This window comes from Rissa tridactyla, chromosome 22 (assembly GCF_028500815.1).
Source record: "Rissa tridactyla isolate bRisTri1 chromosome 22, bRisTri1.patW.cur.20221130, whole genome shotgun sequence".
Taxonomy (NCBI): Eukaryota; Metazoa; Chordata; class Aves; order Charadriiformes; family Laridae; genus Rissa; species Rissa tridactyla.
The window spans coordinates 4,403,582-4,425,418 of NC_071487.1; the positions used below are offsets into that span (position 1 = coordinate 4,403,582).

General features: G+C 54.7%; 1 protein-coding gene across 4 annotated transcripts in view; it reads right to left on the minus strand.

Moving 5' to 3' along the window:
* Positions 1 to 21,837, minus strand: part of ADAMTS10 (ADAM metallopeptidase with thrombospondin type 1 motif 10) — a 79,521-nt gene that overhangs the window by 29,837 nt on the left and 27,847 nt on the right. For all 4 annotated transcript variants that reach the window (XM_054181767.1, XM_054181769.1, XM_054181770.1 and 1 more), the window contains 6 exons: positions 16,800 to 17,141; positions 10,703 to 11,067; positions 4,869 to 5,028; positions 2,566 to 2,783; positions 1,231 to 1,314; positions 707 to 852 (listed from right to left, as the gene is read on the minus strand). In XM_054181767.1, coding sequence (XP_054037742.1) covers positions 707 to 852; positions 1,231 to 1,314; positions 2,566 to 2,783; positions 4,869 to 5,028; positions 10,703 to 11,067; positions 16,800 to 16,887 — 1,061 coding nt within the window. In that variant the 5' untranslated portion in view covers positions 16,888 to 17,141. The remainder of the gene's footprint in view (positions 1 to 706; positions 853 to 1,230; positions 1,315 to 2,565; positions 2,784 to 4,868; positions 5,029 to 10,702; positions 11,068 to 16,799; positions 17,142 to 21,837) is intronic.

Here is a 21,837-nt window from a genome sequence, read left to right on the forward strand (position 1 = left end):
TATCCTGCCGGGGGTTATTTGTCCTGCATGCGAAGGTTCAGACCCTTTCAACCAGCCCTGGAGGTCAAATTCAGCATCCAGGTTCAGCTGCTGACGTAGACTGCTGTTACAGGCGCACAGAGACACAGGCAGGGCAGGACCGCTCTTGTCCTAAGGGAGTTGGGATGAAGTCACAACATCGAGGGTGTCCATCAGCTACCAAAGGAGAGAGTTCAGCCCTCCATGTAGGCACCTAAACCGAGGTGAGCCCAATCCCGTACTGGCTGGAGGCACGCTGTCGCTGCCGTGACGCTCAGGTCCCACTTGTATCCTCTTCTCCATCTTTCACAGCTGGGGCAGATGGAGCTCTCCATTTCAGTAAGATTCCGATGCTCCACGACTCCGGGCTGGGTTCCCACACGTGCCCAACACCGCTGTACACACTGCGCCATGGACTTCTGGTACACAAATACCCATGGCTGCAAGCTAAGCTCCTTGAGAGCACAACGAAGACTGAGGGGAGACAGCGGAGAGCGATCACTATCTGAACTGCAATAATCTGCATCGCTGCAAGGGAACGGGCAAGTGGACAGCCTGAGGGACAGCCGCTTGCAGGGAGAGCATGGGAAGGAAGCCTCAGATGAACCACATGGACAGAAACAGAGGACACCTGCCCAGAGGACATCCCCTGTGAGGACGGAGCTGGCAGGGCCGGGCTCAGCCTTACCTGGTGATCAGCACTGCAGTGTCGTGGTTGGCTATGCCATTCTCAGGGATAGCGTTCCCGTTGCCGTTCCTGTTCACAATGGATTTCTGCCACTTGCAGAAGCTGTCCAGGGATTTCCCGGCGTGGTGGTTGATCTCCAGTGTGGGCTGGAACGCAAGCAACATGACAGCGTGTTCCCAGGAAAGCTCTGATATGAAGGCACTGCCTAATCCCATGCCAGCAGAGCACTGACACCAGTCCAGGTGCCCCCACCTTTCCATGGAGGCCGTGGGAAAGCAAGACTTTAGGAGGCCTAAAGCTACTTAAGCCTCCCTAAAGCCACCTTCTCTAGAAACAGTCCTCAGAGTCCCAAAGGTCTCCCCAGCCCATAGCCTGAACCCAGTCCCCAGCTGCTGTTGAGAGGACGTGGTGCACCCGGTAGACTGCACTGGGGGATCTCCCGGGGCTGACAACCAGGGGGAACGCACAGACCCGCAAAGGAAATGCAGACACATGACGAAGCGGCTCAGCGGAGCCCACCTTACCTGATCCTCGGTGAGGAGAATCAGACGGGTCACCAGGATATTGACAATATTGCCCAGACTCGAGTCCTGGAAAAGTTTGGCAACCTGACCTCCAAGAAACAAGAAAAGAGGAGTCTTAAAAATGAGCTCGCTGGCTGGGGGATGGTGCAGCCGGTGGGTGAGCCGGTATGTGCTGGGCACCTGGCGGGGGGGAAACAGGGCTGCTTCATCAGCGTGGGCTGCAGGGGCTGAACACAACCTTTTTAGAAAGCAGAAATGGGTATGGGACTCCGTGGATTGCAGAGCCTCCTAAACTGCGTTCAGACCTCGGTGTCTCCTTCCGGGGACGTTCAAGCAGTGAAGCCAACGTCCCTCAGCACCTGCTCCTTGCCCGGAGCTCAGGTGGGGAAGCCCCATGGTCCTGGCATTACGCAGCCACGGGGATGAAGTTTTGCTGACTGCCCATCCGCAGGGAACGACACAGCATCTCTCAGAAATCTGCCGCCACACGATGGGTGTTTTACAGGAGACGAAACTGTTAGAAACAGTATTGTTTTGAAATCTGGCGTCTGCTTTAGAAATGCAAACGGAGCAAGCCATGAAAAGAGATCCTGCAGAGGACAGGACAAAGAACCATCACAGAGGGGCTTTCAGCGGTTTGATGGATAACTTCCAAGTCTAGCTCACCTCACAGGAGGATTCAGCATGGCCAATTCAGGCTGTTAATGCATCTACCCTGGTATCCTGCCGCCAGCAATGACCCAAATCTGACGCCGCAGAGGAAGCTCCTCTGCAGTAACCCAGAGACACGGGCAGCGCGGGACTGAAGAACGGGGGTATTTCTCCCTACCCCTCGCGCTGATCAGCCCCCAGGCGTGAGAGCTCACTGTCCTTATGCTTTCCCATGTGTTTCTCAGCTTGGCTGGCCCTATTTGCAATGCTAATTTGAGATGAGAGATGCTGTTCAAAGAAAGGGCTTTGTTCTCCCAGTCCAGATCTGGCCTGTAGCATGGTCAGACGGGCCAGAGTTTACCTCTCCCGCAGTGCCTCCCCTATACAAGAGAGAGCCCCCGCAGGCTCCAGAGTATCACTGCTCATGAGCAGCAGCAGGGTGTCAAGATTTTTGACCCAAAACGTCTTGCTCTGGGGCTGGGGAGAAGCCACTGCCATCCTGGAACCGATCCGATTTTCCCCACTGAGCTCCCATTCCGCTTCTTGCGGGAAAAGCCCATGGCACCCTCTGCCAAACCCAGGCATTCAGGGTGAGGAACGGGATCTACCCCTGCTTGTTCTCTGCTGCTGGGCGTGTGAGCCCCCGGGGTCCCCCAGGGTTCATGATGTGGTTATAACACTTACAATATTCATGATGGCCAGGATGTACTGCTCTATGTCCCGCCGCCCGTGGTACCCCACCATCATTTTGTCAGCCACCACCAGGGTCTCCACGTAGCGCTCCGTGCTGACAGATCTCTTCAGGGGCAGCTGGCCTCGCTGGCTGTGGTTGCCCGACGGCTTCAGAGGGGAGGGCTTCAGCGTCCGCAGCCACCAGTGTCTCCCTTTCCAGGGCTTCTCATCTGAGAAGGGAAAGAGATTTTTCTGTTGCCCTCCTGCAGCAATTCGGCAGCGCAGGGAGGTGAGGGCTGCGCAGTACGAGCTCGGTTTCAGGGAAGGAAAGGCCACTGAGAGGCTCTTTATGCACGACACACAGACCCAGCAAACGTCCCCCCTGCCATCGGCTGGATCTGCCGAGCCCAGGGCCGTCCCCGTGCTCCTGCCATCCCCGCGAGCATCCTGCCTGCCCCCCTGCCCTCCTGCCGCCCACGCTGCGGGCAGAGGCGTGCGCCCGTCCTGCTCCGGCAGCCCCACGCACTTCGCCGCCTCCGCGCTGCGGTGCCCTGCCCTCGCCTCTGTCGCAGGGAAGGGCAGTGTGGATTTAGAAACTACCCAGACAGAATCTGAAAATAAAGCCATTGCAGATCATTTCCTCTTTCCCTTTCCTGCCAGGACCTGAATTCAGGACTTGGCTTTTCCTCCACAGAAATGGCCGCAGCCTCCAAAGCAGCAGCAGCAGCTTGTTTGTAGGACTTTGCTCGAGGCTTCAAGTGCTACTGACCTGACCCTAGAGATGTCCCCAGCGGGGCCATCAGCTCTAAACCCACAGCCTGGAGACCAGCACAGGGCAGGAGAGCTGACTGGGGGATTACAGCCCTTCTCCTGCCCTGTCAGGAGAGCCATTTGAATGCCCCTCCTTTGTTCTGATGCTGGGTCATCAAACATCCAGCAAGACGGGGAAGACGGGCAGGTCACAGGCCCCCCACAACCTAGCAGCTCCAGCCCCTCTGGCTGACGGGAGCTCGCTCGTGGGGTGCTCGGGGCCCAGCTGTGCTGGGCAGGTCAGGACAGGTCCATCCTGTGGGGCGAGGAGAGGGGGTGGCTTTGCTGGGGCCAGTTGCACTGTGGTTGTTCTGAACTGCATTTGGCCTGTGGCTCCCACGGCACGGTCTTTGCTTTCCAAGAAGCAATTAGGAACAGGCTAACTTTCATCTGGAAGCCAAGGAACGTGGCAAAGAGTCAGCAGAAGGGGAGTCTGCTGGCGCTTCGTCCAACGTGACTTTGGGAGCTGGGATGGGAGGAGCTGGGCCAGGGAAGGGCAGGTTGTCTCCAGAGATGCTGGCAGGTCTGGGGACACTCAGAGCCTGCTCAGAGCAGGCTGGCGGTGCCCCGGTATCTCCAGAGGCTCCATCTCTTCCTCATCTGGTCAAGTGTCACCACTGGGGCACTGGATGAACATCCTGAAGTGACACACAAAACCTGCCAGGAGCAACTGGGAACAGCTCTGATTCTGCACCCACAAACTCTAATCCATAAGCCACGAGCTGGACCCTCTGCAGGGATGGCATCTCCTCTCATCCTTACGGAGCTGGGGAAGCCTCTGTAAACCGAGGGAGCAGCATCCTGTGTGCACGCAACGTTTTGGGTAGACGGAGAAACTTTGCACGTTCACACGGGCCGGGGATTTCAGCCAGGCTCTGGGACACGGACTGGCTGGTAGCAGGGATGGGAAAGGCACAGGTATGTGAGGAGAGGCCAGGGCTGACCTGTGTGAGTTCCTTAGGAAGTCAAAGGTCTGCAAGGGTAGAAATGGGGTAGATGTTCAATTGCCATTCTCTATAAACGTCTCCCAAAGCCCACTGTGATTGACCAGATCCCACATCCTGCCCTACAAGGCACCTTTTCACCTCGTCTCTAACAGAAGCAGATGTATCTCAACGTGGACACAATTTTCAGTGACTAAAACCCAAAGACAAGACTCTGCTGAGCATGTGTGAGCTACGATTTCTCAATACCTTGTAAATTGGCCAAATTTGGGAGGATTTTTCTTAAGAACAATAAGAGGCAGTTTTTTCTCTTCTGTTCCACGCTCTATTTACAAATTTAAAAGCCCTGCTGCGAAGAACAGACAACAAGAGCTTTCCAAAGACCAGGCCACCATAAATCCTTAACAAGGGTAAAAGTAAATACAGAAAACTTTCTTGAATGCAGGAGAAAAATTTGGTTCTTGGTCATATAGAGCAGTGTGGACCTTGAAAGCCTGGTCTACCGGCACTTTCCCAGCCCACACTGGGATGGATTGAGGATGTGGTGGTGGGTACAGATACCTAGCACGCCGCAGGCTGCATCCATGTGTGGGTACTGGAGAGACGATCGCTTGTACACGACGTGGGGGCTGCCCTTGCCCTCGCTGCCTGTGCTGACATTGGCTCCCGGGCTCAGCGGTTCAATGAAATATTCCTCCTCATCTGCGACGATCACCCCATGCTGCGGAAGGAAAGAGAGGGCAGGCAATAAAAGAGGTAGAGAGAGAACCGGGTGACATACTGGTGGCTTCTCCTACTGAGGTTTCTGATGATTAACCACTGAATTTCTAGGGACTGACAAATACTTTTGAGAATGTGAAGGAATCCTTCATTTACGCACAAACACTGAACTATATGAACCTACAGACCAGAGAAACCCAAGCCAGATGGTCGTGGATGCCTTGGGACATCTGTGTTCACTAAAGTCCTCTGGAAATCACAGTCTTTCCTTGCAAAATTATGAATAAGTTGTTTCCTATTCCACCCACTCAGTCTAATTGAGAGCTGTCTGTGGGATCCTAAATACCATACCTTCAACTAGCAGCACAACTCAGCGGTGAGATCTACCTCCCAGGCTTTTCAGCCTCACCGAAGAACCTTGGAAAGCAGCTGAGGACCACTACCATCTCCTGGGAAACTCAGGCACAGGGCTGCAGAGAATGTACGTTTCCAGAGGCTTTTGAGAAACACACTGAATCTTTGAAAGCTGAAGCCGGAATTGCAGTGGGGCAGCCATCGGGGAGCCACAAGCCTTTCCTTGCAGCCTGAAACCTGGGTTGTGCCCCGCAGGCATCGCTGCCCCTTTTACACCTCTGACTGGTCACCTCAGTCAGTCGATCTCGTTTCTGCTCCCTTACTTGTTGATTTAGCTAATCATGTTTCTTTCTGGTTCTCCCTTATTTTATTCTTTGAATGAATCTCGGCTATGAGTCCAGACTTCGCTCCCTGCGAGTGGACCCTGCGTGAGACCGTGATGACCGGCCGGAGCAGACCCCAGCAGGAGGAGCAGGCAAACCCCCCAGCTGCCTGCAAGATCTCTCCTCTGCAGCCGGTCCTGTCCTCCACCTAAAAGGTCTGAGCAACCTAAAAAGTTTCTGGCAGCCCATCAGGATACAAGTAGAAGCTCCATCGCTGTAAGGGCTCCTGGCACCGTATCTCACCTAACTCCAAGAAACGTGGGTGTGCCATCAATCAGCTGGATTTTACCAGCGAGCAACTGAGGCACAGAAACACGCCTGACATTGCTCAAGCAGGACAAGTATCCCAAAAATCTAAGCCCCGCATTACCTGGCTGTCCTCCCACTCCCCGTGCGCAGGCATAGCTCTGGGCACAGAGACACCGCCGTCCTGCCATCAGCTCTGCACCGGTGTCCTTTGGATGTCACAGCCCTTCACCAGCTCCGCTCTGCGCAAGGGGGACAGGAGCCCTGATCTGCCGGGATGGGGAGTGGGGACGCAGGTCTCTATAACATCTTGAGGTCTTCGCATGGAAGGCACCACCAGCGTCACTGCTGGGCGTTGGCGGGGGCGAGCCCCTCTGGGGTGGACGCTGCCTCCGTAATAGGTCTCTCCCCCTCTCCCTCCCCGCCATGAAAGCTGAATCAGGGCAGTGTGTGCACAGCGAAGTCCCCATCTCCAGAGTGCCGGGGGATTTCCTCCTGCACCAGGCTCTGTTGCTCTTGGCTCAGCTCCACCTTTTCAAACACAAGCGAGGTACTGTGAGGTTAGCCTGGCGAGGGCTCCGGCGGAAAGCCGAGTGTCGGCCTGCGAAGCCAGCTGGCTGCCGGCTTTGTGGGATGGGGAGAAGGAGGTCACCGCCGGCTTGGGGCAGAGCAGCAGGAGGGGAGAGCACGTCCTGCCCAAAACCCATGTACTACTAGAAGAGGGACGTTCTTACTTAAATCTGAAGCCTCTGCAGAGCGCAAGAGGCCGGGAGGCTCCACCGCCTGCCTGGCATCCTTCGGCAACAAAGCTCAGCTGTCACAGGAGTCTGAAAACTTCCCCATCGCTGACCCCAAAGACCGAGCTCTGAGGTCCAGGCGCTGGACCTGACACAAGCCTGTTGAAAGGGGGCGGCGGGAAGTCCTTAGAGAGATCCCTGTGGTTTGTGGGGGAGCTAAACTGGATATCCTGTCTATGATTCACCCAGGTCATCTGCAGAGCAAGGATGGTTTATGCTATTAGCTTATAACCACACTTAAGAAAAGCACAGCCGCATACTGCGATTCAGCTCTTCCACCTCCTCGTACACACACGCGAGCAGCTTGACGTTCACCTCAGGGGCGAGGACATCTGCCTTGCTCCAAGCATTTAACGTTCATGCTGACTTCAGGAAGGCTTGTCAGACGAAAGCACAATTTCAACACAGACACACAGGGTTGAAAACCCGGCCTTGAAACTGTGCTTTGACAAGCTCTGACACAAGAGGTAAGAGAGTGGCATTTCTCTCCTAAAGTCGTTTTCTCCTCGCTGTGATTTTTTTGATGGTAGGACACGTGTCCTCGGGATCTTGTGCAGCCGGTGGGATGAAACACGGCTTTGCTTAAGGCAGAGAGTTCAGCTCCTGGCCGGGCTGAGGCAAAGCTCCCTGGGCTGCTCCCTGCAAGCTCCAGCTGCTTCATGCTGGGCCCTGCTGACAGCTCACAGCTCTGCGTGTTTTGGAAAATGGACCACTTTGCCCTTTGCTTCTAACAACTCAAGCCTGGGTGACTTTTCCCCCTGGTGCAGCCTAAAGCGCAGCACGGCGTGCCCTCCATGGAGACGCGTGGGGCAAGCCACGCTCCCGCCTGCCCGCAGGCCGGGAAGACCAGTCTACGGGAGCTTGTGCACACACTGGCGATCCAAACCCGGGGTGCCGTACGGTGTGAGTTATGTCGTGGATGTTTGAAAACAAAGCGGTTTAGAGCGGTATGCCTTGTAGACACAGAAATTGCTCAGGGACATGGGAGTTCGAGGACAAGAGAATGGCCTGGGGCTTGTTACCTGCTTTCACGGCTTTGCGTTGGATGCTCCTGTGGATGCAGTCGTCCCTTTCCCCCCTCCTCATGCACAGCCCAGCCCGTAATCAGCTCCTGGTCCTTGCTTGTGCCCATGTGCGTGGGCCCATGTGAACCTCATGAAGTTCAACAAGGCCAACTGCAAAGTTCTGTATGTGTGTCAGGGCAATGCCGAGCACAAATACAGGCTGGGCGGGGAATGGGTTGAGAGCAGCCCTGAGGAGAAGAACTTGGGGGTGTTGGTGGATGAGAAGCTCAACGTGACCCAGCAACGTGCACTTTCAGCCCAGAAAGCCAATCGTACCCTGGGCTCCATCAAAAGAAGCGTGGCCAGCAGGTTGAGGGAGGTGATTCTGCCCCTCTACTCTGCTCTGGTGAGATCCCACCTGAAGTACCGTGTTCAGCTCTGGAGCCCCAACATGGACCTGTTGGAGCAGGTCCAGCGGAGGACCGCAAAGATGATCAGAGGGCTGGAACACCTTTCCTATTCAGACAGGCTGAGAGAGTTGGGGTTTTTCAGCCTGGAGAAGAGAAGGCTCCGGGGAGACCTTATAGCAGCCTTCCAGTACTTAAAGGGGACCTATAGGAAAGATGGGGAGGGACTCTTTATCAGGGCAAAGTGTAGTGATAGGACACGGGGTAACGGTTTTAAACCGAAAGGGGGTAGATTTAGACTAGATATTAGTTAGAAATTCTTTACTGTGTGGGTGGTGAGACACTGAACCAGGTTGCCCAGAGAAGCTGTGGATGTCCCATCCTTGGAAGCGTTCAAGGCTTTGAGCAACCTGGTCTAGGGGAGGTGTCCCTGCCTGTGGCAGGTGGGTTGGAACTAGATGATCTTTAAGGTCCCCTCCAACCTAAACCATGCTATGATTCTATGATTCAACAACACAACACACAACCCCCTTTGCATCTTCAGTGAGTCAGGTCTGTGCAAAGGTGGGCCACTGTGTGCAGTACCCCCTTGGCACGTGTCAGCAGGAACCCAAACCTTGAGACCTCAGCAACTGGAGACCCTCTTCTGTCCCTACCTGTCCCCTCCAAAGTGGACTGATGCCCGCCTGGAGGGGAGTGTGCTGGGGCTGAGGGATGGCACGAGAGGATCAGCTGTTGCTGATCAACCACAGCTCTGCAACAGATCTTCTCCAGTGACAAGTACAGCCCTGACTCTGTCAGCTAAAAAGACTCTAGTCTCCTCTCATGCAAATTCCTGACCCTGTGGTCCTCGCTAACCCAAAAGAGCTCCTCTCCCCTCCTTGCTGATGTCCGTAGCTCTCCAGGGCAGAAGGACAGGATTCAGGAAAAGGAGACGTTGTTGGATGACCCTCCGTCCCTCTTTGTGCCTGTCTGCATTTTCCTCCAGACAGCCCCTGGTATCTCTCCAGAGCTGTCACAGCCTGTCCAGTAAATCACCCCGGTCCGAGTGCTGCCGGGCCACTGCTTGCCCTGGACTTGCTGGCTTCTGAAGCAGGAAGGTAGGCTACCGCCGGATCCCTCTGAGCCAGCAGCATCCAGCTCACCCTTCACCGCTCTTGTGAACACCACCGAATTGTCTGGGGCTTCAGCAGAGTTCCCATCTCTAAACAAAGGGCTAACTGGGGAACCAAGAGTTTATGCAGCTCTGATTTTTGGCTGTGAGGTAGAAACATTAGACTCTATGATATAATGAGTCAGATTCTCAGTTCTGTTAATAACCCGCAGCACTGTTCTGGCAGTGTAATTTAGCAATAAATCAAACGTGAATTCATTCCCATTTGGAAGCTCTTCCACACCGCCAGAATACTGCTAAGAGGTGGGGCCGTAGCAGAAATATGAATCTGGCCTACAGAGGCTTGTTCGACATGTTACCCCTCCAAGGGAGCCATCATCCTTGGGATTCGCTAACAGGGTACGTTCGCTCCATCCTTCCATCTGGCAGGTCATGAAATGCGCTTTCTGAGCCAGAAATATCAGAAAATCGCAGAAAAATAAGGATGGATGTCCTTAATCTATCCCCAATGCTGGAAGAGCTAACGAATCATACCTGGAGTGGTTTTGAGAGGCATTTGTCTGGGCTATTCTTAAAGATCTGCAACGACGTAGGGGCCGCACATTCTCTAAGCAATCTAGTCCAGAGCTGAGCCAGCCTTACCACTAATTACCTACCGTTCAGCTTTCTTGCTGATATTTAAGACCACGGTGTCTATTCCTAGCTGTTAGGATATGCAAAATCAATCTTTCCCGCCCTCTTTGCAGCAGCCTCGCTGTTTTTGAGGAATGCCATCTTGTCTCCTCTTGGTGTTCTCTTTTTCGTATTGAAAAACACTGATTATTTCAATTTTTCCCCCAGAAGTCCCATTTTTAGCTCCTGAAGTGACTGGGAGCCCCAGGAACATAACTGTAAGGATCTGAATGCACGTTTGGCATTCCCAGTTGTGCTGTGAAATTCCTGCCCTCCTGCATTTCGTCCTCACTAGCACGTGCAAAACATACCTTTTGCTGCTGCTGTTGGAAATGGAGGGTAGAGAGCCAGAACAACGGTCTAGAACCTTGATTATCCCATTCCAATTAAAATAAATGGAAAAATGCCCACCGACTTCAGTAGAAACCGGACTACAAGCCAAATGCGGATCGGGAACCCTTACAGATGTAACGAAGTGGTGTGGCCTTCTTCACCCTCAGCTGGCTTTCAACGCCAGCGTGCAATACTCTAGCTTGACACCAACCCCATGCCTTTCCCACCACCATGGACCTACCTGCTGGGACCCAAATCTGGTTGTACTTCTACAGCAAAGATCAAAGAAGCTGCAATCTGCTCTGCTTTATGGGCAGCTCTAGTTGTTAGCATTGCTCTTGTCTGGGCAAAATGCAGAGACTCACCAGGCCGTTGCAGTTGCTGATGGCAACCTTTGAGTTCAGGTACTGATCCTGCAAGTGGCCTGCGTAGTGGCAGTCCTCGTGGAAATCGTGTTGCCAGTCCACGCCATCTCGCTTCCAGTATTCGACAGTGAAGTGCTCAGCCAGCAGGTTGGAGTGCAGCGTCAGGTTGAGGAGGAACTGGGTTCGGTGGGCAGAGACTTTGTAGAAAACCTGCTGCTCGGATGGCTCGTAGGGCAAGGACCCCAGACTGCGCCGAGGGCGTTGCTTCAGCTGGCTTCTCACGTCAAAGGTGAGGAAGTCCCCGTTTTGGTCCACTTGGATGGGGAACGCAATTTCATAGTGATCGAGGCTGGACAGGAACTCCTCTGGGGAGGGAAAGCAAACACAGGAGGAATGACATCCTGCAAGGAGAGTCGGAGCAAAACAGCCAGCGACTCCAGCGTGGAGCCCGCCCTGCCTCAGCACAGCTGAGCCACAGCCAGCGCAAGGCAGAAGGACATGGTCCTGACACAGAGGGAGTGCAGGATCTGCCGGGTATTCCCAAAGGCCTTCAGAGCCTGGGAGCATCAACAGGCCTTGAGTCTACGGAGCGTAGGCTCGAGCAGGCAACAGTCTGCCTAACCTGGCAGCGTGACGGTAACTTTGGAAGGGTTTTTGGAAGAGAGCAACAGGCTGCCTCCACCAAACGTAAGTAAATAGAGCTAGATAGCCCAGCTCAGGTGTCAAAAAGCTGTTCAAAGCTGATTCAGGGGGATGGGGCCACAGGGAAACAAGGAAAGACGAGGAGATCCTTGTCCATGTGTGGAACTTGCAGAGAATTATCAAATCTTGCAAAATGAATCAAACAGTTCCAACAGCTAAGGCAAGATTAAGTTTCACACAGCACTCTGCTAGTTTATTGAAAAAAAAAAACATTAAAGAAAAAAGAGGGTGGTTGGGCTACATAATCTCCAGAGGTCCCTTCCAACCCCTGCCATTCTGTGATTCTGTCATTCGTCCTCTGCAGGTGATGGAGAGAAACAGACTGGTCCAAGGGGCCATTCGGGAAACCCAGACTCTGGCCCTGGACCTGGACTGCCGCCCGTCTCTCCACCTCCGCTGGGCAGAGGGACCCCGGGGTGCGCAGTCACACTCTGTGGTTTGGAGGGTTATTTCGACCTGGGTCCTTTCAGTAACAAAGCCAGCAATAAGGGCTCTTCCAAATGAGACATAACGAGCCTTGGGGCAACAATGCCTCAGGAGAAGACAGTCTCACTAAGGAACCGTGGGGTTCTTCAGAACATCTACAGCCGCCACATGCAAACTCTGCTTTGATGACTCGCGTAACACCAGTACCGTACCAGCCCCCCCGATCACAGCTGCACTAGCGCATTAGGAACTGGGCATCCTCCTAAAAGCCACAAAGACAATGTCCTTGCAATGCCAATCGCGCGATCAAAATAAGAAAGAGGGTCACCAGAACCTCCCCAGCTGCGTTAAAACGGCAGCAAGAAAAAAAGCCAGACGTTCCAAGCCCTCAGCCAGGTCCCAATCTCTGACACGGCCTGCCTTCCCGGCTCACCAGCTTGGTGCTCCATACCCTAACAGCCTGGCTTAGCACCTTCTCGTGGGGCGCTTGAGTTTTTGAGCCTGTCTCGTACCTCTTGGGAAATGTGCTCTGACAAGGTCACTGCCCAAAACGTCTGCCTCCACTCACCCAGCAACGCAACACTTTTGGCTGTCAAAGAAATTGGCACTCGGCAACCTCTACAGAAATTCCTCATTTTCCAAGCGAAATGTCACAGGGACTGCCAGATTGGATCCGACTGGAGGTTCAGCCGTCTCTGACAGCGCTCTGTACCAGAGCCTTCATTGCAAGACGTAAAAAATCCTGCACTGGACAGGGTAGGACAGCTTGCCCCATCAGGGCGTGTTCTTCTGAACCCTTTGCGGCTGGAGGTTTGCTCACGGAGTGGGAGAGGATCTGCCCTCTTTTCACTCCGGAATATTCTTACTGTGCTTTCTGCATCCCATTTCAGTTGTTTCCTAAGCAAACGGGAGAGGCCAGGCTGCTCCAGGGTGGCTGCCTTTTGCCTGGCTCCACAGCACCCATCTTCAAAGCCTTCCCAGCCATCATAAAATTTGGACTCCAAATTAGACTCTTACCACATGGCAGCACTGGAAAGTTTCCTTTTCCTCTAGTGTGTTTTCCAGTGTGGGAGCCTGACAGAGTGGTTTCCTTGGCCACCGGTAATGGGACAGTCCTTCCCACCAGCTGGGTTTAGGGGTTAGCTCCCATCCTTCCAAACCATAAGCACTTCTGGCACCTCTCCCTTGCCTCGACAAGCCAGAAATAATTATTAGTTTTTTAACTTCCTGTGCTCCAGCTTCTCCTGCATCACACCGCCTCGCGTGTGGCGCGGCCAGGCAAACAAGAGTGACTATTTGCACTTAACCAATGATCTCAGGCTTGGAAAAATTTGCTATCGGAAGTGTCTTGTTTTTCTTTTTCCCTCTCCGCAGTCCACATGGGCTTGCAAAATAGTGACTCGCAAGGAGGTTTGTGCACGCAGTGGCTAGAAAGGGCCTGGGACCCTGGGCTGCGGTCTCTGATCCCGACCCGCAAGGTACGTCCAGGAGGAAAAAACGTGTCCAGAGCCTGGTTGTGTGTGAAAACCCGCTTTTGCTGTAGTGCCGGTCACCTTGCACCCTCTCATCCTCTCAGGGATGTCACTCTGGAAACAGAGGCATAGGAAGAAAGAACGAAGAGCAGTGCCCTGCATCACAGGCGTGTTTTAGGAAGTGATGCTTCAGATGCCACAAATGGGAAAAAAATAACAGAGACTTTGAACACAAGGAAGAAGCCGGTGTCCTCATCCAGGGTTACAGCTGGCTCCTTCCTCTCCTCTAAAAATGTGAAAGGTTAGATTAGGCCCTAAGCGATTAGGACCTTTTTTACTCCCTAACCCTGTGTATTCCACCCATTATTTGTTCCCTTATTTGCTCATCTCTGCCTTGGTCCTGCTCCCCATATTACAGACCATACTAGGAGTTCTCCCAACAGCAAGAGCGGCACTGTTTGGCCCTTTCTTTCTTCCTTCCTTCCTCCCAGAAAAGCCATCGTGTTCCCTCTGTCCTCTCAGCCACTTCACACTGTATAAATAGATCTCGGCCTGAAACGTGCAGTACTGCACCCAGCGTATCACAAGGGTCTGCAGTGGCGATAAGCACCCTGGTGTCTCCAGAGAGCTGTCAAACTGCTTCGGAAGAGATGCTATAAAAAGCCTTTCTCCAGGAAAACCTGCCCACGGCTGTGCGGTACACTGGGCACCCCTGAAGGACCACAAACTTCCCAGGAAAGGGCAAGGGAGAAAGCTGGTGGGAAGCAGAAAGGATGGGGTGCGGGGAGGGGCACCTCGCTGCCCCATTTTTGGTGGAAAGGGAGCAGACATCTGCAGGGACAGGGACGGCAGAGGAAGGGAAAGGGCACCGGGGAGGCAGAGGGCTGAGCTGAACAAAAAGAGGAGAGGGAAGGTGAAAGTGGAAGGAGGAGGATTTTGTTCCCTCCTTGCATGCTCACCATCGCCACTCTCATTACAGAGCTGCTTAAAGGATGAAGAGGAAGCAGATGTTTGCTCTGGTCTTGTCACCAGAGCAAAGAGGAGCTCCAGCTGCAGCCCAGACACGATTCCTAAGGGACGGCTGTGGAAAACAGCCATACATCCCATAGGATCCCACGGCTTCAGGCTGCCCTGGCGTCGTGGCAGTCTCACTACGTCCTCCAAGGGTCCATTGGTTTACCCGTGAGCCGGGAGCAGTGAGATTAGCCTCACTTAACGTTCTAGAAAACAGGGACTCTCTGATCTATCACCGCAGTTAAACTAAGGCAGAAAATTTCCTTTTGATTAAAGCCCGTCCAGCAATGGCGAGCACGTGCTGAATCCCTGGTCGATTGTTTCAGCTGCTGTTCCCTGCACTGTTAAAAACTCCGGCCTGAGTGTACGCGTTACAGCTGAATCTCGTTACGTCTCTGCTGGCTTGAAGAGGCCTTCAGCGCCGGGCTGCTATTTCCCACAAAGATAATTACAGCTTATGAGTATGATACCTTAATCTTTTCCCTGCGTAAAACAAACACACCGATCTGGAGTCGTGCACACGGGGCACGTGAATCCCGCTCTGCTGCTAACTGGAGCGAGTCACTCGGTCAAAATCAGCAGCTCGTTGAAAACACTGGCCTTTATGCTCCGTGCCTCCAACTGCTATGAGGAGATAACGGCATTTCACCCTCTTGAAAGGGTGTTGTGAGGATTATGTACTTACTATCTCAGCAGTGTGGCAAAGAGAAGTGTTGAGTAACATCAACACTGTTGGCCTGATGCCAACCTTTCCGGACACAAGGAGCCTAAAAAACTGCTCTGACAGGCAGAGGGGCCCATGGGGCAGCCTGATCTTTGGGAATGGATGGGGATGGGGGAGGGGACGAGCTGCAATCCCTGCCTCGGTTCTCCCACGGCACCACGCTCCCGGCAACATCACGGGCCGAGACTCATCCCCCAGCCCTGCTCAGAGGAAGCCAGTATCCAGGAGAGCACAAACGCATTAACTGTAATTTTGGTGAGCCTCCGGGTTCAGACTGAGGTGTATTATAGCAAACGGTGCGGGGGCTGGTGAGCGAGGGAGGATCCGAGCCGCCGTGAGTCAGGATGGAGGCGATCTGGCAGCGAAGCCCCCGTCAGAGCGTCGCTGCGCTGCGAACGCGGGGCCGCAGATGGAGGGAGGTGTGAACTGATGGACGCGGGAGGCCCAGAACAGTCACCCCAGGCACTGCCAGAGGCTTTGGCGAAAAGGACCAGAAACCGTGTTTGTTTCAGATTCAAGAAAATCCGCCTGTGTAACGTTGCACGTTGCGCAGCGGCTGCACAGCACGCAGCGCTGCGTCTGACTGCCGCTCCTCCGCCCGGCGCGAGCTGCAGCCCGGCAGTGCCCCCCACGTTTAGCAACGAGAGGGTGCTCAGAGCCGGGACGGCGCACGGCTTTCGGTCGCCTTTGTTCCTCTTTTCAGTTCTGCTTCACAAGCCAACCCACAGCCGTCGCAACTACAGCTCGATGGCGTTGCACTGCTCAACAGCCCGGGTGCGTCGCTGACTTTGGCCCTGCTGCAATTAATCTGGGCACACGCGGTAACACAGGATTATGGCTGCGTACGTACGCTGCCGGGGCTTTAACACCTTGCACAAATATATGTCTAACTTCGGAGCTCTGTCCTCTTACCTCTGGCACCCGATGGGAGTGTTCATACTGCCTCTGAAGAAATGGTCACAAAAGCAAATTAGCATTAAGCAATTTAACTACTCTGTTACCTGCCCGTGCTGTATCTGTACTCTAGGCTGGGTACCAGGCAGCCCACCTCACTTTCCAGTCCCTTTACTCCCAACCTGGAATAAAATCACGTACAAAGGCATGAATCTATGCACGAGAGCCCCACATTCTGCTTTCCTCGCAATCAGTTGCATGCATGGCTCTGTATTTAAACACAAGAGGCTTAGGAATACACGGGCACGAGACGGGTACAAAGCGCTCACGCCTGAGCGGGTCCGAGCGTTCACTAACGGCAGCGCTTACGGCAAAGTGTGTGCAAACCACAGCTGCTCCTCCAGCCGCACGCTCCTCCAGCAGAGCCCTCCGTCCCTGCTCGCGCAGGGGACCGCTCGCAAGCGCCCGGGCTGGCTGCGCGCACAGCGCCCTCCCCGTAACAAAGCCTCTATTCATCCGAGGATGCGCCGCTCCACCCCAGTGCAAGAGGAGCTTCCTCTAGTGCTACCACATCCCCTTCGCCTTCTAAGCCTGTACGTGGCCCTCATCTTACACACTGAATTCTGCAAAAAGCCAAGGAGCGTCACACCCGAGAGCAAAACACAGCCTTTCCTCGGAGGTCAGCGGAAAACACCTGCGGATGCAGCGGGAGCTCTGCTGCAGCACAGCAAACAGAGCAGAATTCGGGACGTCTCCACCTCCTCCCCAGCACAACGTCACCCTAATACCTCCCCCGGGGCCGGCATTAGGGTTCCTGCCAGCAGAGGTGGCTGGATCCAGCTCCCCTCCCCATGGCGAATCCTACCTTGTGACTGGAACGTGTAACCGGGAAAGTTGCACACAGCCGCAGTGAAGATAACAGTCCACGTGAGAAGCCTCCAAGCTATTGCCATGGTTAGCGATGCTTGTCTCAGCGCAGGGAGTATTGTGCCAGCTGAAAGGGCGCCGTCCCAACATGTCTCTCCCTCGGCCACCGCTTATGTAGAGACAGGAGTCCTCGGTCCCTCCGCAGGCATCCTCGGCCGCTCCGTGCTCTCCCCAAAGCAGCGAGGCCGATGGTGGTGTCTTGGCAGCGTGTTGAGCCCGGGCCAGCGCAGCGGGGTCACCATGGGCTAATTCGAACCGCAGGCTGTCGGTGGCATCGCCCCTGCGAAGGAGAGGGTGGGGATGAGCGACCGGGAGAGACGGGCAGAGGGGGAACGCAGGATGGAGGAGAAGGGCATGAGGGAGAAAATGGTGTGCAGGTGAACAAGGAAAGCCCGATCTTAGAGAAGTAAAGAGAGAGATGGGGAGAAAGAAAAAGGGGAGAAAAGGACGGGATGCGAACGCAAATGCAATTAACCACATCAGTTCACAGCACTGGACAGCCACGTTATGCTGCTATGGGGACATTGCACACTTGGGTGCTCTCCCGGGGACAAACTCCGCTCCCAGCACAACCCCCGCTCTGCCCTGACAGAGCGCCAAAGGGCTGGTATACACCTTACACCTGAGGAACGCAGCTCAGAATAAACTGGAACCCTTTGTCCTGTGTCAACACCCCCGAGGAAGCGCAGACCGAAGAGTCTCGGTTACCTGATCTCTCAAAGGAGAGCACGAAATAAAAGCATTAGCAGGTTAGTGGTGAGCAGCAACCTAGACATTCTCTCTACTCCAGTTTCCCTGGCGTTAAAATACACTTTAACGACTGTCACTGCACTGAGAGACGAGCACTTGCTCCCCGAGCGTATTGGCTAAACCTAAAAAAGTGATGGGAAACAAAGGACCCATTCAGCGAACTCACCCTTACCCTCAGCTCTATCCACAAACGGATCGTGAGATTCCAATTGTATTTGTTATTTAAAATGATTTGCTAATTGCTTCAGTGAAAGATTTTTGGCTTGCAGATAATTTCCACTCAGTCTGAGGCAATTATACAAAACTCACATAGTGCTGGAGTGTTGCATAAAGCCTGCGGTTTTTGTTTCTGTCCAGCGATTAGATGACGTACGCAATGAATACGGCACATACCTAACGACCGCCTGGAGAATCCCAAATATCTGAAAGCGATGCTCTGCTCCAGAGCAGCCCCGCGGCAGAACGCAAACCCTCCCGCAAAGGCGACAGATAAATACCTACTGAAGCCTGACTTCAGCCCCGTGACGCAGCTACGGCTTGCGCAGCAGACGGCGGCGCAGCACGGCGGGGAAAGGCAAGACGGATGCTCCCGAGCTGCCGGGAAGATGGGGCTCGGAGGACGCTGCTCTTCCCAAAGGCGTCAATAGCCACGGCACGTGTGTGGTCCTCAGCCCGATAAGGAAACACTTGGAAGAACATCATTAACCTGCTCCGCTCTTGTGTGTTTTGCACAGCAAAGACTAAGTGTGGTTAGAGCGCGGGGCAGGAGAGCCTGGCTCCTCCTGGGCTCTGCCACGCTCCCCTCCACCTGGCGTCCGCAGGGGAGTCTGCCGGGATGCCAGCTATTTCTACTTCGGCTTTCCCATTTTTACTAGGCAGTTAATGCCATTTGTGCCGCAGAGGCTTGGAATAACACCCCTCGCGGGCCAGTGACTACAGAGGGGAAGTACAAGAAGAAATCAGAGCGATAATTCCTACCCCAATAATTAATCTAAATAAGTTAATGATTTTTCCCTACTAGACAGAAATGCTGGGAGGGTGAATCACATGTCTTTAACGGACAATTTGGAGTTCCATGTTTTAAATGCTAAGATTTTTAACTGTCTGTTCACAGTTAAAAATGTAAAACTGTTTATTTACAGTTTAAAATGGCCAAAGACAATCAGTGAGGCCTCGGGCTGGTCTCCCCGGTCTCGTCTGGTGCCACTTCCCAGGTTGTTTTCTGCAAAGCCTGGACACAACTCCCACGATGGTGACCTTGGAGACTGCGCACGCAACAAGCAACTGTGAGAATGAACTGCCCGATGGGGGAAAAACTGTCTAAATCTCATCTCGGGCTGCTCCGCTCCCCCGTGACAGGTAAAGGGAAGCAGGCAGTGGAAGCGAGAGGGTCGGGCAGGAATTCTTCTGCCCTCTTTCACCACCACACAAGGATGCTGAGAACAGCACCGTGGGTCCGTGAGGCCACGTCCACCTGGTGACAGCATCCTCCGTAGCGTCACCTCCCCGGTTGAGGCGCAGAGAGGGCAGAGCCAGGGACGCAGTGACGCACGGCCTTGTGCCGGGGACGCTGCAAACCACTCTGCGCCTGCTCCCCGCGGGGCTGCGGGAAGTCAACTGGAAACGGGAGAAGGTGAAACGAAAGGCGGGCGTGCTACGGCCCTCTCCTAAGTCAGCATGTTTGTCAGCATCTACAAAAGCTCGAGATTCCAGCTTTTAAGTCCTGTCACAGCTCCAAGGTCTGCGGACAAAAAGGTGCTCAGCTGAAGTATATTTTCTCCTGGGCTTCACACTACTAATTTTTCTTGTTTTCCAGCTGTTGAACCCGCTTCCTCAAGGCTGTCGTTATTTCCCGTCCTTCCTCCGCCTCTCTGCGACCCCGACCTGCGGCGGTCGTGACTGGTGCCCTCGTCTCCCCTCTGCCCTTCCCCTTCAGTCCCGGCTCCTTGGCATCCACCGGAGCCGGGGAAGGGAGGCAGCCGCAGGCGCCAAGACCCCGCAGCCCCGACCCCGGGGGAAGGAGGCACGTTTGGAGAAGCTCAAGTCAGGAATTACAGCTGCAAAATTCCCGTAAGATGGGCTGGGGGAAGGGCCCGGCTCCGATTCCTCCCCGCGCACAGCGAGGAAAACACGGCCCCTTCCCAGTGCCGCCGCTTCACTTCCGAGACCCCGAGGAGCCCGTCTCCTGCTGGAGAAGGACCCGTAACAAGGAGGAGAGAGCTGGAGGCGCGCGGGCTCCGCGGCTGCTTCAATACGTATAAAGTTTTCCATAACCTCACTTTTCAGATTTCGCTTTCCGAGCGGCAGCGACCGGACAAGCCCAGGGAGCCCAGGCCCACACGGGGGGCGGTGGGACGCCGGCGTCTCGCCGGCCGGGGTGGAGGGGCCACGGGGAGGCACGGGGTGACCTCTCCGGTCTCGTGCCTCCCTCGCTTGGGCCGGTTCCGATTTGCTCCTTCCCGAGGAATTCGTTGTCCTTGGCAGGGGCCCCGCGAGCGGCTGACGCTCCCCGCTCCCCGCGCCAAGGTGGCTTTCGCCGCGTGAACCCGTGGGCCGGGCCCGGCCGCCCGCGCGAGGAGGCAGCGGAGGGGACCAGGGGGACGATGCCACCGGAGCCGGCGGTGGCTTCCAGGTCACCTCTTCCCACACCAAAACCGGGCAGGATGGGGGGAGGGAGGCTGGGGAGGGGGTTTAAAATTCAAGCTGGAGTAAAGCAAAAAAGAGAAGAGAAAAAAAGAAAAACAGATGACAACTGTTACTAATTTCAACATCGGGGCTGCAGACAGAATTCCCTGAAAGCCCGGCTTTTTGGCCGGAGAGGCAGCTTTATGGGAAGGTAATAGGAAGCAGATGGGCCCTGCTTGGGGCCAAGAGGAAGGTTCAAGGTGCCTCCTAGTGCAGAGAAGAGGAATTTAACTGCTTTTAAAGATGCAGGGCCCGGCGGCTTCCAGGTTTCTCATCCAACTTTTGCAAATTATGAGCTCAGGTGTCCTTTTCCCATTTTTTTTTTTTTGAGAGAGAAATAAATACAAACACAGATTTCTGCTTCCAGCTCTCCCCGGTGGGAGGAAATACTTGCAGCGCAACCCACCCCCCCGCCCACCCCGAGCCCCCGGCCCTTCCACCGACACCTTCCCGAGGTGCAGGGCCAGCAGCACCCCACGGCCGCGCCGCTTCACCCCCGGCAGCGGCTCTGGGCTGCGCTATCAGCAACGGCGTTAACGAATGAATGAAAGTCACCGGCCCTCACGGTTACTTCTCCTTTCTTCTGTCTGGTGCCGGCACTCCCTAACCGCGCCGGGGTTATCGCGGTGCCACGTCCCGCAGCTTGGCCGCCTTCGGCCCCCGGCTGCCTCCTGACCGCGCCATCGGGCTGAGCAGCACTTCAGACCCCGCGGGAGGGCACCGCCGCGGCTGTCGTGTGGAGCCCCTCAAACACACCACCACAGAGATTTCTGCTCCTCCGTCCACTCCACGCTCCTACCAGTTCAACGGTTATCATGGAGAGGAAGAGATGGGTGGTTGGAGAAAGTTGGAAAGGCCCCGTTAAAACCATTTCAGAAGGTTGACATCTTCAAGGGATATATGATCCCGCGATTGATTTACCTAGCAGATCAGGCCGATATAAAATCTACATATTTGGAAAATTTGGACTTGGCTATTCGAACTGTGGTCAAGGAATGGTTACATTCACCATCAAGTACCTGTGATCCTATCCCATACTCCAACACTCGGGATGGAGGTGTGGGAATAACCAGACTCGTAGCACCGATCCCTAGTGTACAAGCACAGGGACTACACGGGCCTTATTTTCCTTGGAAACCAAGCTCAGTAGGGTGAGGACTGCAGGGTGCTGGGAGGTGTGGCTCACGGCCACGCCGGTACCATGGAGACGCCCTTGGCAGCAGCATCGTCAGGTTCCTCAGGCTTTGCCCAGCACCCACACGCACCCCCTGCTCCGTGCAGAGGGCTCCTACCTCCTGTCTGCTACCTCAGCCGCCCACCACGGCCACACAGCAAGCCCCGCAGTGCCTGTCGCTCACGGATGCCGATCCTAAAGTCACCGTGTTTTCTGAAAAAACAGTCATCTTCTCACCTGCTGTCGCTGCTTCACGGAGGCTCGCAAGTTTTGGCTGTAAACCCTCGGCTGAAACCTACTTCCCAAATGCTGCTGCAAGGCAGAAGGATAACTCCTCCGCATGGTCTCTAAGGACTGTCCCAGACTC